At 41.0% G+C, this 15,227-nt stretch overlaps 1 protein-coding gene across 1 annotated transcript in view; it reads right to left on the reverse strand.

The window, feature by feature from the left end:
- LOC101711027 (WD repeat-containing protein 19) overlaps positions 1-15,227 on the reverse strand; it is a 31,663-nt gene that overhangs the window by 5,075 nt on the left and 11,361 nt on the right. Inside the window, exons 4-10 of the mRNA XM_087209894.1 lie at positions 13,855-13,912; positions 10,951-11,091; positions 10,789-10,871; positions 10,316-10,399; positions 8,409-8,554; positions 7,952-8,076; positions 4,381-4,449 (exon numbers count right to left, since the gene is read on the reverse strand). Of these exons, the coding sequence (XP_087066020.1) occupies positions 4,381-4,449; positions 7,952-8,076; positions 8,409-8,554; positions 10,316-10,399; positions 10,789-10,871; positions 10,951-11,091; positions 13,855-13,912 (706 nt within the window). The remainder of the gene's footprint in view (positions 1-4,380; positions 4,450-7,951; positions 8,077-8,408; positions 8,555-10,315; positions 10,400-10,788; positions 10,872-10,950; positions 11,092-13,854; positions 13,913-15,227) is intronic.

Here is a 15,227-nt window from a genome sequence, read left to right on the forward strand (position 1 = left end):
AAAGGCATGCAGGGACCCACGGTCCTCTGCCGCTGTGACAGTGCATGGCGCTCTTCACATCTGTGACCCGAGTTCTCCATGAGCAGATCATGCACATGACAACACGGGGTGGGGCTGGGGATTCTCAAAAGTGTGCACAGGGTGGAGAGAAGCCTGACTTCTGCAGGAACCCCAGGAAGCTTGGCAACTAATTTCTACCTTCTGGTGAGTTACTTTTATGTTTAATAGGACTTTTGTTAATTTCCAGAAGTTCCAGAACAGGAGCAGAGCATACTCTGATTCTTAGGAATCAGTGCCAGGTCACAGTTTGAATGATCATTTCCCATAATTCCTTGAGTAAACAAAAAACCTTTGGGAACAACTGCACAGTGAGGATTATCCGGAGGGACATGGCTATCTCATTGGTGGAAAAACAATATTTGGGTGGATATACACGATACCTTCTTGCACTGTTGTACAAGACTGTGTTGCAAAGGTGCAACAGGTGAAAACAGGGCTGAACAGAGGAACGAACAGACCGAGACTTCTGCAGGTGGTCTGTCAGCTGGCTGACCAGCAGCTCATCTTTGGCCTGGCCAACCTATTCCAAAAGAGAAAAACCCCAGCGAGTTCAACATCTTCAGCCTAGCAAGAGGGTGGTAAAAGATGATGTTCTGCTAAGGAAGTAGGATAAAAACCACAAAGTAAAACACTTTATCTGCAGTTAAGTGCCTGAGATTCAGTACAGGCTCAGGGTCTTTCTTCATTCATTTGTAGTCTTTCACTGATAAAAAGGTATCCTTAGAAAGCGTTTCTCATTGATATCAAAGTACCGTGTTTTGTTTGCACATAGAGAATATACTGGGATGTTTCAATAGACACCTTGTGAATAGCACTGCACCCTGAGCACAAGACCTGGGCCTTACACAGGCTGAGCGTCCCCACAGTTTGAATCTAAAACTTTCTGAGCACCAACAAGTGCTCAAGGAGTTTTGGGTTTTGGAGCATTCAAATTGTGTATTAACTATGCTCAACCAATAGTCAAAAATATTTCAAAATCCACGCCCTCCCCCCAAAAAAAAACCCAAATCGGAAACACTTCTGGTCCCAAGTGCTTCAGGTAAAGGGTACTCAACCTGTATAACATAACTCACTGTGCCCCTCTTCTGTGGCAACTCCCCAAGGACTCGCACCAGCCCGAGCTTTGTGTAAAGGAAAAGAAAGGAGTATGATAGCCATGGGAGTCCAGAAGAGGGCGGCAGCCAGAAACTTGAGCGGTGCTGTGGCGCTGCCCCTGGTTTAGACATCTCAAAGAAACCAGCTCCAGCCAGCCGTGATGGTGCAGACCTGTGATCCCAGCCCTCTGGGTTCAGCCTGGGTGAGACCTTGTCTCAAAAAATAAAAGCAGGCCTGGGACGTAACTCAGTGAGAAGGCCCTAGGTTCAGCTCCCAGTACTGCCAACAAAACAGAACAGAAACAACACATCTCCATATGCTGAGAGTTAAATCACTGAAGAGCTGGGTGATGCTGATGAGGATAATAATACGCTGTATTAGAAGAAGGAAATGTAACAGTGTGAGTTGGCAGGGATAGAATGTATGAGGTGAAGAATTTGGGGGAAACACTAGGGAATTGCTTTCAAAATTAGGAAGTGTCAGAGCTAGGTTCCTACTGGAAAGAGACGAGCAAGAACACAGCCAGCACTCAGCCAAGGGGAAAGATCTCTGAACAGAGCTCCTCTCCCTCTGGTGACTTCCGGTCACTCACAGCATCATGTTCTAGCTGCAAATCCTTTAGTGCTGCTAAGCTGCTCCATAATTTTTTTCACAAACTATTCTTCCTGCATCACAGCATCTTAGAGTAGCAAATATGCCCAGCACACAAATTATGGAATCTAAACAACATTTCTCTTCTAAACTTTAAGCCTCCTTAAACCAGTGACTGGTCTGGGGCAAGAAATAGAGTCTGTAAGATCTTGTCCAGGAGAGTAAGGGAGCTATCAAAGACGAATAGGATTGTGTCAAAAGGAAGTAATAGTTAATGTAAAGGAACAATTCTGGGGATCAAATATAGCAGTGACCTCAATGGATTGAGATCCATCACATATACTAAGAGTGTATCAGTTTACAATGATTTAAAAAAGAAAAGTATCCCACTGGTTACTTTCAGAAGATGCTAATAAGCCACTCATTTTGAAAACTAGTAAATAAAGGGGGAAAAATCAAATATTTATCCAACCTTTTATCTTTGGGTAATTGAGTAGCTGACGAGGTAAAAGTTCTGTATAAAAGAATTATAGGAGTCAATGCAGATGATAGAATATTACTATTTTACAATGTTGAATGAAATAATGTAAAGTGAAGCAACTTTGGGAAACATTTGGGCAGCTCCTCGACATATTAACATATGGCCTTGGAATTCTACTTCTAAGTAATATTTCATTTCCTAAGAGAAATGAAACACATGTCCACACAAAACTAACACATAGATGTTAACAGTATCATCATTACCCATAATAGCCTGAAGAATGGAAAAAACCCAAATGTGCACCTGATAAACAGATAATCAAAATGTGGTATATGCATACTAAGAAATATTATCAAGCCAAATGAAGTCCTGATGCAGGTTACAACATGGAAGATCTTGAAAACATGCTCAACGAAAGCAGCCATACACAAAAGGCCATGTATTGTATGATTCCATTACATAAAATGTCTTCAGTAGACAAATGTGGAGAAACATAGTATCTTATAATACGCAACAATATAATGAAGACAGTGTGGTATTGGCCCACGGTCAGATTACTAAAACAATGGAAGTGAGCAAAGAATCCCAAACCAGACAGAGATGGGTAAACAGGCAGATAGTCATTTTATCTAGGACAGACACTCCCTGGTAATTTAGTGGGGAAAAGATTGCATTTTGCTAAATGGTAGGAGGTCAATTGGAGATCCACATGGAAAAAAAACCCTCTTGACCCCTACCTCTCATACCATACACAAAAACTAATTCAGGGTGGGCAGAAGCCTAAATGAGAAAGTTAAATAATCACAAGTGTAAGAGGAATGTGTGCATGACCACAGGACAGCCAAAGGTTTCTTAAACTGGACGAAGAAGCATTAACTATAAAAGATGCATAAGCTAGACTTTATTAAGACATAGAATTGATGTTCATCAAGATACCACTAGGACACAAAAGGCAAGCCACATCCTGGGAGATTTTCACAGTACACGTTTCTGATGGAAAGACTTGCATCCAGACGATACAACAAAATCCTGTAAATCAGTGAGAATGAAATGATACAATTCAAATCTGGAAAAAAAGACTGGAACAGCATTTCACAAGGGGATAGTCAAGTGGTCAATAAACATATGAAAAGGAATTTATTCTCAGTCATTAGAAAAATGAATGAAAAGCATAATGAGAAATCACTACACATCTATCAAAACAGTTAGACAGACTGATAGGCACTGGTAAAGATGCACAGAGACTAAAATGTCTTACATGACTGGCAGAGTATAAACTGGTACAGCCACTTTGAAAAAAATGTTTGGTGCCATCTGCTGCTCCTAAAACTACGCACACCCTATGACATTATAATTCTGCTCCTGGGTATATAAAAACGAGTGCTGTGTTTGCATCCACCAAAAGACATGAACAGTGCCCATGTGGTTTTATTCGTATGTCCAAACTAGCAATGACCCACATGCCCCCTGACAGAGTAGGTGGTAAATAAACTGTGGCTTAGTCATTTAAGTAGGCTACTTACTACACAGCAACAAGTAAGAATGGACCCCTGCCCCACACGATAGCACCAACACATTCCCAGACATGATGCTGACTGAAAGCTAGTGGGCACAGGGAGTTGCTATGCACGACTCTAGGACGAAGTTCATGAAGAGGACAGAAGCAGGACCGGGGTTGCCCTTGTTGGGGTGCTGGGTGGGCGGAGACATAAGGGAGCCTCTGGGGGAATGGAAAGTTCTATGTCAGCGTCCGTGAGGTGCTGAAGATACTGAGTTGTACACTCAGAATCTGTGCACTTCACTGTTTACGTTACACCCAAGAAAACCCACATGTTCTCATCTTGTAGACACAGGAAAGGAGGCTATCGATATGGTGACTGTCACTGGCTCCAAATGAACCAAGGAAAGAGGTGGGGATAGGAGGAAGATTGTGGAAGGCAGATGATGGCTATGTGACATGTATTGTTTGGTCCACTTTTGCATATATTTGAACATTTCAGAAACTGTCAAATGCCGGCATTCCTTTTTTTTTTTGGTACTGGGGATTGAACTCAGGACCTTGTGCTTTCGAGGGAGGTAGCAGCACCACTAAGCTAAATTCCTGGCCCTCAAATGCTGGCATTCTTAAAAGTTTCATTATAGAATTTACTTACAGTTTCAATTGCCATTTCTATTGCCGTACTGTCTTCTGAGCTTGGGCATTTCAGGAAGTGCTTCAGTGCCTTAAATGAGAAAGGTACAGCAGTTAAAAACTTCAGACTCCATTCACACTGGAAAACACAAAGCTTACACAAAGTACTTAGAGTTTGTGCAGGTATTTTCATCTCAATCAGAGGCTTGCAAGTGCTGGGTCTTAAATATATACTGCAAAGGCTAGGGGCCTAGTTTTAAAAAGTAGCAGGATCCAGTTAATGCTCTGAAGTTCTGCTTTTGGAGGAAATTAAGGTGCACGATAGGACTATTCACTTATGCCTTCACCAGCACTCACTGACAACCTGCCACTATGCATGTGGATGGGGCTGGATCCTGGGAGTCGCACAGGAAGGGTCTGGATCCTCCTCTTTGTGTTAGTATGAGCTCACTGGGGATTGTGTATCACACAGTAACAAGAAAAGGAACCACCCGTTTTAAGTGATTACTAAGTCCTGAACGTCACACCTGCAAACAAATGAAACAGCTTAAAAGACAAATGGGCAGCGTAGCCAGTCAGTTTCAGAGGAAGCAAAGGTGACAAAGCTGCAAGATGCACAGGTCTGTGGGGGCAGTGGAGGCGGCAGAGGGATCAAGGGTGGTGAGGGCGGGAACCCCGGAGGCCCGGACTGGAGGCTCCGGCTGCCGGGCCCAATGGGGGAAATCCTCCTGGGTGCTAGATAAGGAGTCTGGACGTTTTCTAAGAGGCCAGAAACAGCAAAGTGGCAGCTTGTAAGCTGGATTCACACGCAGACATGTCTTTAGATAGAGAGATATTGTGCAAATACCTAGATTTGTTTCTCTTGGAAAAGAAAATCACATGACCTCGCATTGCTAGGTCCTGCCTCCTGAACGTGCCCGAGGTGAGCAGCAGCTGTCCCTGCAGACAAGATACACGTGGTCCAGTGGCCCCCACACTGTCACACGGTCAGCGGGCAGCTTCGCCCACGGCGAAACATTCTCTGGTACAGACTCTAACCCCTGCCTCAGGCCAAGCAAGTGCTGCACTGGGGGAATGATGGATGCAATACAGGCAGAGAAACTAAAAGCAGGAGAAGAAAAAAAGACTGCAGTAATTGCAGGAAGGCGATCCGGGTGTGAGCCGGGTCGGTGGTAGTTAGCATGAAAGAGACAGGTGGGAGAGATTTTAGGAAGGAAGATAGTTACTGGGTATGGGAGGGAGAGAGAGATTTCCAAGTTGATTCTGAGCGGGTGTGGTGGGGGGTGGCTCAGCAGTAGAGCTCAGGCTCAACATGCGGAGGCCCTGGGTTCGATCCCCAGTCCAAACTATAACAAAATAAGCTCATTCTGAGATTTCAAATCTGGATGTTTAGGATGATGCTGGCATTAAAAAAAATATTTCATCCTTCCTCTAAGAGTCCAAGGTATGTTTTCTTGGTGAATACTAACTCGTGAATATTGGCCACACAGCAAGAAGGATTTTCCAACCTGAATATGTCTTTTTCCCCCTTCAAAGTATAAGGCGATGCTTTGGTAGTCTTCACTGGATGTGTCTTCAGAACCTACAACGGAAGTTCGCTGAGTGAAAAGTTTGAGCAGAATGTTTTACCTTTTACTGCTAATCTACAAGTACAATCTAAGAAGAGGTGATCTAAAAATAGCAGAGTGAAAACCCTTATGGCAAGGACCAGTTATTAGCGTATGTCTATTTGATGAAACACGTTCATGATAATCACCCTAACTATTAACTCTACTCCATCTTCATTTCAGTCTAAACACGATCAGGAGAGGAAATTATTATGAGGCTTTTTTGAGAGTCTAGGTTATAGTCTGTCATGAGCCTTTGAAACCTTCATCATTCTGAGTCTCAGTCTCATTTCCTAAAACAAGAACCCCTATGACTACAGCCTCAGCCATGATCTGCCTAGTTTTAGAACAATCAGAAGCCAAGTTACCCTACCACAGATGTAATCCATGTCCCCTTCCCAGCAAACCCTGCCTGGTTTGAACAACGGCACATGTGTGTTTCTCAGTCGTATAGGGAAGAGGACATTCAAGTGGCCAACAGATGCTGGTTACAGATGTTACTGTTCTGCTACTGTTTTCTTTTGGTTTAGGGCTTTTAAACTTATCAAGCATGGAGAAGGAACGACCCCATGGCTGCTGGAGTTCCAAATTATTGTTTACATTTGAGATGGAGGCCGGGGAGGATAACAACAGCCTTATACCTCCAGACAGACAGATACGGAGTCGAAAAGAAAAAGACATAAAATAAGGTGGAGAAAAGGGTGTGTGTTTTGGGGGTGGGAGAAAATCTACCTATTTATATCCCTTATAAAGCTATACTCTTATGGACTTAGAGAAACTTAAGTTCTTTCATACAATAATGATTTGTAATGTTCGGACAGAAATGTCATCTGTCAAGCTAAACATTAGCAACTGTAAACTCGTTTGTATCTGTACTTTTTTCCTTTAGCTCTTTATTTACTTCAGTTATCTTACTGGCTTCCCAACACATGTTCCTTTGAAGACTGACACCGAAATCTTCCCATGAATCCCATCATCAATTCTTCTGGTCATACTGCGAATTTTAAAAACACGAAGTAACACAAAAGGACAAGTTATTTTATAACTCCACTGTGCCATGAACAGTCATATTCATGAAGACAGAAAGTAGAACAGTGATTTCTAAAGGCTACAGGAGGGTGGTGAGAAGCAATTCTTCAGTGGGTACAGAGCTTTAAAGCGGGATGATGACAAAGTTCGGGGGATGGCTGCATCAGCGTGAATGGACTTTAATGCAACAGAACTGAACACTCCTTTTCTTTTTTGCAGTGCTAAGGATCAAACCCAGGGCCTCGAGTATGTTAGACAAGTGCTCTATCACTGACTTACACCTCCAGCCCCAGAAATGCATAGTTTTATAAATGGAAATTTTATGTTATGTACACAAAATAAAAATCTGAACAACTGTAAACACGGGAAGAAAACCTAAAAGCAGGCATTTTCAGAATATAAAATTTTCCTTCGGATTATTAAAATCATTAAAAAAAATTTTTAGTTTTTTTTTTTTTTGTACCAGGGATCGAACTCAGGACCTTGTGCTTGTGAGGCAGGCACGGTGCCACTGAGCTAAATCCCCAGCCCTCTACATATCACTCTTTATCAGAGCAATAATATATTCTTCACTTATAACTCTTTTAAAAAATTTAAAAAATATTTACAGCTTCTAAAATCATCCTGAACTTCTATCACACCTTCACAGTGAAATTTTGTTTACTTCTAATGGCTGATAAATAGCAGAATTTGCAAAATCTGGCCTGTCTTGGAATTCATCCCCATAGACTTAGTTTTTGAAAACAGTACTTTTCTTTATATGGTAATACCACCTCACCTGTAAGTGGGGATCCTGACATCTGGCTAGTAACACAGATACACACGTTGATATATAAATGGTACTCATTTACAAGAATGTTCCTGTGTGTACACCAATCTGGTAATTTGATCGTAAGAGTCAAAGTGTTCTTATGATATAAGTATTTCAGAGAACTTAGGGAAAACCGTGATATTTACCAGTGATGTCTGCATAGATTTCCATTTTGTTGTGTTGCTAAGCCAGGGTGAAAGCTTCACTGTTAAATTTGGACATGACAAGAAACTGGATGGCAGACCCACAGTCACCGAGCTGTAGGAAAAACCTAAAACAAAGTGCTTTAATTAGCTTAACTCTCATGTAAAATAAGTTTGTCATTTACAAAGTAAAATCTTTCTCAATCAGAAAATAAGTAATTTATTGCATAAACTGCAGTTTTAGGTTACGTGTGTACACGTGACAAGCATACTCTCAAAAGGTGACTGTAAGAGCCTTTGAACTGAAACAAACCTTTAGATATAATTCTAAAAAAAAAAAAAAATCAAACCCACAAAGAATAAATATTCCTTTTGAATTTTGGTATTTGATGGGGTGAGGTGGGGCCTGTCTTTCAAAGTTAGTTTTTAGGACTCCAGAGACATCAGTGCTCTGTGTCACCTGGATACCACCTTGGCCTGTCCAGAGACTGGGTCTCTCTGACGATGCTGGTGGCCTTTTCTGGGTTGTTGAGGTGGTCTAGGTAGGGGCGGATCACACCGTTCCACTGCTTGGCATTCTCGTAAGCCACCACAGCTTCCTTGTATCTGGAAGAAACACTCAGTTCCAAAAAAGATTCTCAACCCTGTTCAACTTAGGCGGAGGAAATGTGCATAAATGTTTGGAATACTTTTCTATTGCATTGATGGTAGTTGTTTTTGTTTAAATCTCTTTTTCTTCATCAGAAAAAAAAAAACTCCAGCAACTCCCCAACAAAAATATGTTCTTTTTAGGGATTTAAGAAACTGGGCCGGGGATTTAGCTTAGTGGTTCTGCTGCCTGCCTTGAAAGTGCAAGGTTCCGAGTTCGATCCCTGGTACCCAAAAAAAAAAAAAGTCATATATAAGCTTGGGAGTTATCTTTGCTAACTAGTTATCGAGGCAAAAGTGCCTAGAGCTTATGAAGAAACTAACAGCACAAGTGGAGTATTGTTTTTTTTTTCCCGGTACCGGGGGTCAAACTCAGGACCTTGCGCTTGCAAGGCAGACGCCACTGACCTAAATTCCCGGCCCCCAACTGTTTTTTTCAAAATATCAATGCAATATTAGATCGCAGTTTTTGCATCTGAATCAAAGCTTCTGTACAATTTACATTTTACTGTTTCTTCTTTTCTAGTGGTAAGATTATGACAGCAATATAGGATTATTTTAGAAAATAAAGAATTCTTCACAATTACAGTATATAAAGCTTAACAGTGACGTATAAAATCTTTGTGTGTTGACCTCTAGGTGGCACTCAGTACTTCTTTTTAGTTTGGACTAATTCTAGCTCTTTCAATTTCAACAAGACAGTATATATCTCTATTTCCCAAGGTTACTTTTCTAAAAGTGAGAGTGTACTAACCTTTAAAAGTCTCTTCATAGATATTTATAAAGTTACTTTCCAAAGGGCATAGAAATTGACACTTTTATCAGTCAAGTATAACAAATGCACTTTAACAATATAGTTATGAAACTAAATCTTTCCAAATATGATAGCATGCTTTTATTATAATTTGTGAAGCAGAACTTTTTTCCTGCATATGGAAATACAATTTCAAATTGTTTTTCCTTCTCTAGGACACATTGTCTTCCTGTCTTTAGTCCCCTTTTCTATTAGTTTCTGTACAGTATCGTAGATCTTGTTATATCACTGCTATATTTTAGTTTTGTTTTCTGGCTTAAATAGTGTACTATATCTCCCTAAGTCTGGAATTCATGCTTTTGTGTTTTTCTTTCCTTCTATGCCCTTAGGTTATCCTTCCTTAAAAAACAAACAAACAAAACCAAACAACCATTTAACTCCCATTTCGTACCATGTCATACCAGAACATCAACATTCAGTATTTAACCCTCAAATAAAAAGAAGCAGGGCTGGGGATTTAGCTCAGTGGTTTCGCCGCCTGCTGCGCAAGCACAGGGACCCAAGTTCGATCCCTGGTACCAAAAAAATAAAAAAATAAAAAGAAGCAATAGACTATATTTGAATAAACAAAGGAAAGGCGGAGGTGTGAGGTGTAGGAAGATGTTAAAGTCTGCACTTGAGGCCAGGGAGGGAGCATGCGAAACGTTCTCTTTCTCTGCTTTCCATTTCTTAGAGGGTTGTAAATATCACTGGTTAACTTATCAAACTTTCACTGCTTAACATATTCCCGCTGGCTTGAACCGCTGGCGGTACATGCATGACTGTCCCATTGGGCAGCTTGTACTTCGGATAGGACTGTCCCGTGCATGTACCACCGGTGATTCAGAGCACCCGGCAGCGAGACATGTGAATGACAGCCCCCTCATGAACACGTTAAATTTGTATAAATCTGAGAAACTACAAACCTTCCATCTGCGTCCTTAGCTTTGGCATACTGCAAGTGGATCTTAGCAGAGGAGATGTGAGGCAGAAGCTCGCGAACTTTTGCCCTAAAAGGAAGATTCAAGGAGAATGGTAGTGACAGTCTGTTCCCTCCACAGCAGCTGCCTACAACCAAATGCCAGTTTTTAGGATTCAAAAACCAGTTATCATCAACTTTCAAAAATCTTGGCTTCTACAGGTAAAAGTAGACTCACCTGCCTTTTCTCTTAATATGCCTACTCAGCCTACAGTTTTGTTTGTTTTTCCCTAGTAACTTACCTGATTAGGAATCTCCCCATACCAAACCACACAAGGTGCTGTTCTTTGGGAAAAGAGTATTCATATGAACTCCTCTGTGTAGTAAAGACAGAGGTGGAAGGTGCAGCAAGGAGGGAGCATGTAAATCCCGACACATTCATTTCCACACCTGATGTAGCACACAGTGGCCAGCCCTTACCAGTTCTCACGGCGGATGTACACAGACGCGGCTTTGTTGCAGTAGAGGCCTTTTTCATACAGTTGGGCTGCTTCTGAAAATTGCTGAAATAACACAGGGTTATTAAAATCCTACACTGGTCATGCAAAGACCACACGGCTATTTCCGCAGAGTGAAGAATACCTTCATATTCTCCAGTACGGCTCCACAGTCTCGCTTCAGGACCCTGCTGGGCTGCTTGAGGGCTTGGTTCAGCCCTCTGCGGATGTCACCCATCCGGATGGACATCCGGGCCACTCCAGCCAGGCTCAGCTCGTCCTGTTCCTGTAGGGAGGAGGCAGCGCCAGCATCAGACCCTAACTCAAGGCCTGCATCTCAGCCAGTTCAAAGCTTAGTGTTGGCTTCCTTTTCCAGGAAGCCTATAATTTTGAAATAATGTTGGTATGGGGGATCGAACTTGGGTTCTTGCGCTTGCAAGACAGGCGGCGGAACCACTGAGCTAAATCCCCGGCCCGTTTTTTTTAAACGGTGGTTTCTCCCCCTTTTGCACAAGTGCAAGGACCCGAGTTTGATCCACGGTACCAAAAAAACAACAAAAAAACACACCAAACAAACCCCAACTATTACAATGTTCTACATTTTTTCTTTGGGAGTCTAGATCTTTCACCCTTAAAACAAAATATTTACTATCCTGTGTGACAATACCTCAAATGGGTCTTGGCACAATATTGTTTATAAGTAGTAATATACTGGCCATCGTAACATAAATATTATGAATAAATTTAGGGAACATCATTTATCAAATTAAAGATTTCTGTGCTAGGCATGGTTGAACGTCAGTAAACTTTGTTTACTTAGAAGTGTTTAATTCATTAAAGATATCAAGCACTTGGGAGGCAGGCAGGCAGGAGGGTCGGGAGTTTGAGAAAGGCCAGACTACACAGTGAGAGCCTAACCCTAAATACAGAAGTAATAGTAATAATAATGGTGACGATAACAAAGACAACGAAAGAACTTTTCTAGTAACCGATCTGTTCTAGTAAAATGCAGTGTTGGATTGTACTTTACCTAAAGTAGCACGTGCAGCAGAACTTCTGGTGGTAACAGGAATGTTGATGTACGGGCCTGTCCGACATGGTAGCTAATAGTCAGTCACAGGCGGCGGCTGGGCATTTGAAGTATGACAAGTGTGAAAGCACTAAACTTTCAGTTTTATTTAATTTTAAATAATTTAAACTGCCACATGTAGCTGGTAGCGGTAGCTACATTTGACAGCAGAGACAGAGAATGAACTAAACAAAAATGTAGTCAAAGAAAGAAAATGTCAAAAACCTGAGACAAATGAGCAAAGAATAGGAACGGATAATTCATTAAAAACTGGCCAGGCTGGGGATTTAGCTCAGTGGTGCCACCGCCTGCCTTGCAAGCGCAAGATCCTGAGTTCGAGCCCCAGTACGAAAACAAAACAACAACAACAACAAAAAAACTGGCCAATAAATAAAAACATGCTTAACTTTACTACTAATAAAAAAACATAAAATATATATATTTTTGCTTACCAAATTAAGTGATTCACTATTACTGATAATACTGTATAAGAAAATAGACACCATCATATACAACTGATAGGTGTGAATTACTGTAATTTGTTTTGGGGAACAATTTAGCTGTATCAGAAATTAAAAACATGTTTTATGGCCTAGAAATTCCACTTGTAAGAATGTTCCCTTCAGAAATACTATCGCTGGGTTTAGTGGGTGACATTTCAGGGTGTGATATGGGACCAAATACTAGACTCTGAGTTTCCACTTTAACAAACTGTGGTGGTTTTAAAAATTGCATATGATGAGCTTTCATTCCTCTTGTACTAACTATGCTACATGTAAACAGAAAATAAAAGATTCAACCTTTACATCAACTTAAAAACACCAATTTTATTACAAAATTGAGCTTCTCAAGCTAAAATTCTGAGATGAGAGAATGCAGTAGGTATAGGATTCATTTTTTTTGGAGGGGGGATCAAATCTAGGGCATGTGCACTGAGCTATATTCCTGGCTCTTTTTATTTTTTGTTTAACAAGGTCTCACTAAATCATTAAGTTGACCAGGCTGGGTTTGAACTTGTGACCGTCCTGCTTCAGCCTCCTGAGTAACAGGTATTATATGAGTGTGTATCACCGTGCCTGGCTTTCTAGGGTCATCTGAAGACTGGTGTTAGAGGTAGGATGGCAGAATTGACTTTTCTGGAACTAATTTTCAAAGTGGTTATTGAAGTTTTTTAAGAGAGTAAAAGCCTTCAGAAAAACGGCTTATGACAAATCTATATTTGGACTTTTACAAAAACAAATCATTCATTTCTATTAATTGAGCAAAGATCAACTTGGTATTTTCTGGGTACAAAACAGTATTTTTTTTTTCCTCTTGGCTTTTCCAAGTTAATATATTTGAATCTGTTTAATCTTTGAATGGTGTATAAGCTTCCCTTGTTCAGAGGTACCATTTTCTTACTAAATTACACAGGTCTGTAAATGGGAAGGGATAACATTTTTACTTCTAATCTTGTTTTTGTTTTGGTTTTGGTACCAGGGATCAAACTTGGGTCCTTGCTCTTGCGAGGCAGGTGGCGGAACCACTGAGCTACATCCCTGGCCCTTTTCTTCCAGTCTTAACTAGCAGCTTATATTTAGGATGCAATGGAGAATATATCTTTTCTAGATAGCTAACAACATTGTCATCTTTGGTTTTTGAGAGTTTAAAGTATTTTAAAATGGTTTAACTAGGGGCTGAGATAGGAGGATCACAAGTTCGAGTCCATCCTGGGCAATTTATCAGCTTTGCAAGACCCTGTTTCAAATAAAAGATGAAAAGGGCTTGGCATGTAGATCAGTGCAAAGGTTCTGGGTTCCATTCCTAGTGCTGGAAAAAAAACTTTAACTATGTTCTTGCCATGTTGTTAACAAGGTGAGAATTAGGCTCACCTACTAGATATTACATAAATACAATGAAAATTAAGACCAGAATTTAAAAAATGAAACTGAAAACAAATCTGGGGATAATTATGCATATTTTATCTCTATTTAAGGTTACCTTCTTGTCGCCTGTTATTCCTTTCTCATAATGGGCCAAAGCATTTGCATAACCTCCCCTGAAAGAAAGATCAGAGTGAATTTTAACTCACATTTAAGTATCTGCATACACAAACTTTAAAAATCATCTTTGTTAGAAAGTTGCTGAAGCTCACAGAAGGTGTGGAGTACAGCAAGCATTCTGTCAAAGCGCAACTCACCATTCTGCCACTTTAAAAGTATTAAACTGGAATATCCTGCACGCTAAAGAACCTGCTTGTGATATGGGAGGCATTTTGAGGGAACTACAGTAAACTCTATGGATCGTTTTTAATGGATTATTTCTTTTGGAGCGCTAAGTGACAATCGTGTGACCCTAAAAACCAATCCCCCCCGCCAAAGGCCCAGCGTTTATAAGAAGATATACTGTTGCTCATGGTGGTGCACACCTGCAATTCCAGCACTTGGGGAAGCTGAGGTAGGAGGATCAAGACTTTGGGGTGAGTCTGGAACAAGGGGTGATCAGACAATAGGGAGAATGTTCATTTAAAAACATGACAGTAAAAGATACACTGTCACTCATGTGCTCAGAATTCTCCCCTTTGGTTCCAACAAGCCTGTGTCATTGTTCTTGCCAGTCTGAAGCAGGTCTGCGAGTCCTCCTTGGTGATTGTCTTTCCTGAGTGTCTTTAGGAGCCATGACCAAAAATATGGTGAAGGTAGCTGTCTAGTGTCATCCAATGAAAAGGTAGGCTCCTAAAAACATTACAGTGTGTCTTCATCCACCCTTTACACCGGATTTGGCACCATGTCACTTCTGGCTCTTCCCAGAGTCAAAATGGCTGTGAAAGGTAAATGCTGGAACTGGCTCAGAACACGGAGGCAGCCATATTCTGAGGAGGATTAAAGGCAAATGTGGCTTTCACTGTAATAAAATTTTTGAAAATTGAAACATTCACTGTAGTTTTTTTTTTTTGGTACCAGGGATCGAACTCGGGTCCTTGGGCTTGTGCAGCAGGCAGCGAAACCACTGAGCTAAATCCCCGGCCCTATTCACTGTAGTTTTTGATCACATCTTATGTATTGTGAGATCTTATATCTCATAAAAGAAAAAAAAATAGGGAGAAGAATACGTGCTGAGAAAATGTGGGCTGCTATCAGTTTATTCAAGATAGAAACAGAGGAACAAACTAGGATTTATAGTACTGATGGCCGTTTTAATCCTGATCACAAGTATAACACATAATAAAACTGTTAGTTTGGGCCGGGGATTTAGCTCAGTGGTTTACAAAAAATCGAACTCAGGTCCTCGTGCTTGGGCAGCAGGCGGCGAAACCACTGAGCTAAATCCCTGGCCCCCTTTTCAGTTTTTATTTTGAGATTAGTTTTCACTAA

This window comes from Heterocephalus glaber, unplaced genomic scaffold (genome assembly GCF_053883595.1).
Source record: "Heterocephalus glaber isolate CG9 unplaced genomic scaffold, H.glaber_assembly_v1.0 deba00001072, whole genome shotgun sequence".
NCBI classification, from domain to species: Eukaryota; Metazoa; Chordata; class Mammalia; order Rodentia; family Bathyergidae; genus Heterocephalus; species Heterocephalus glaber.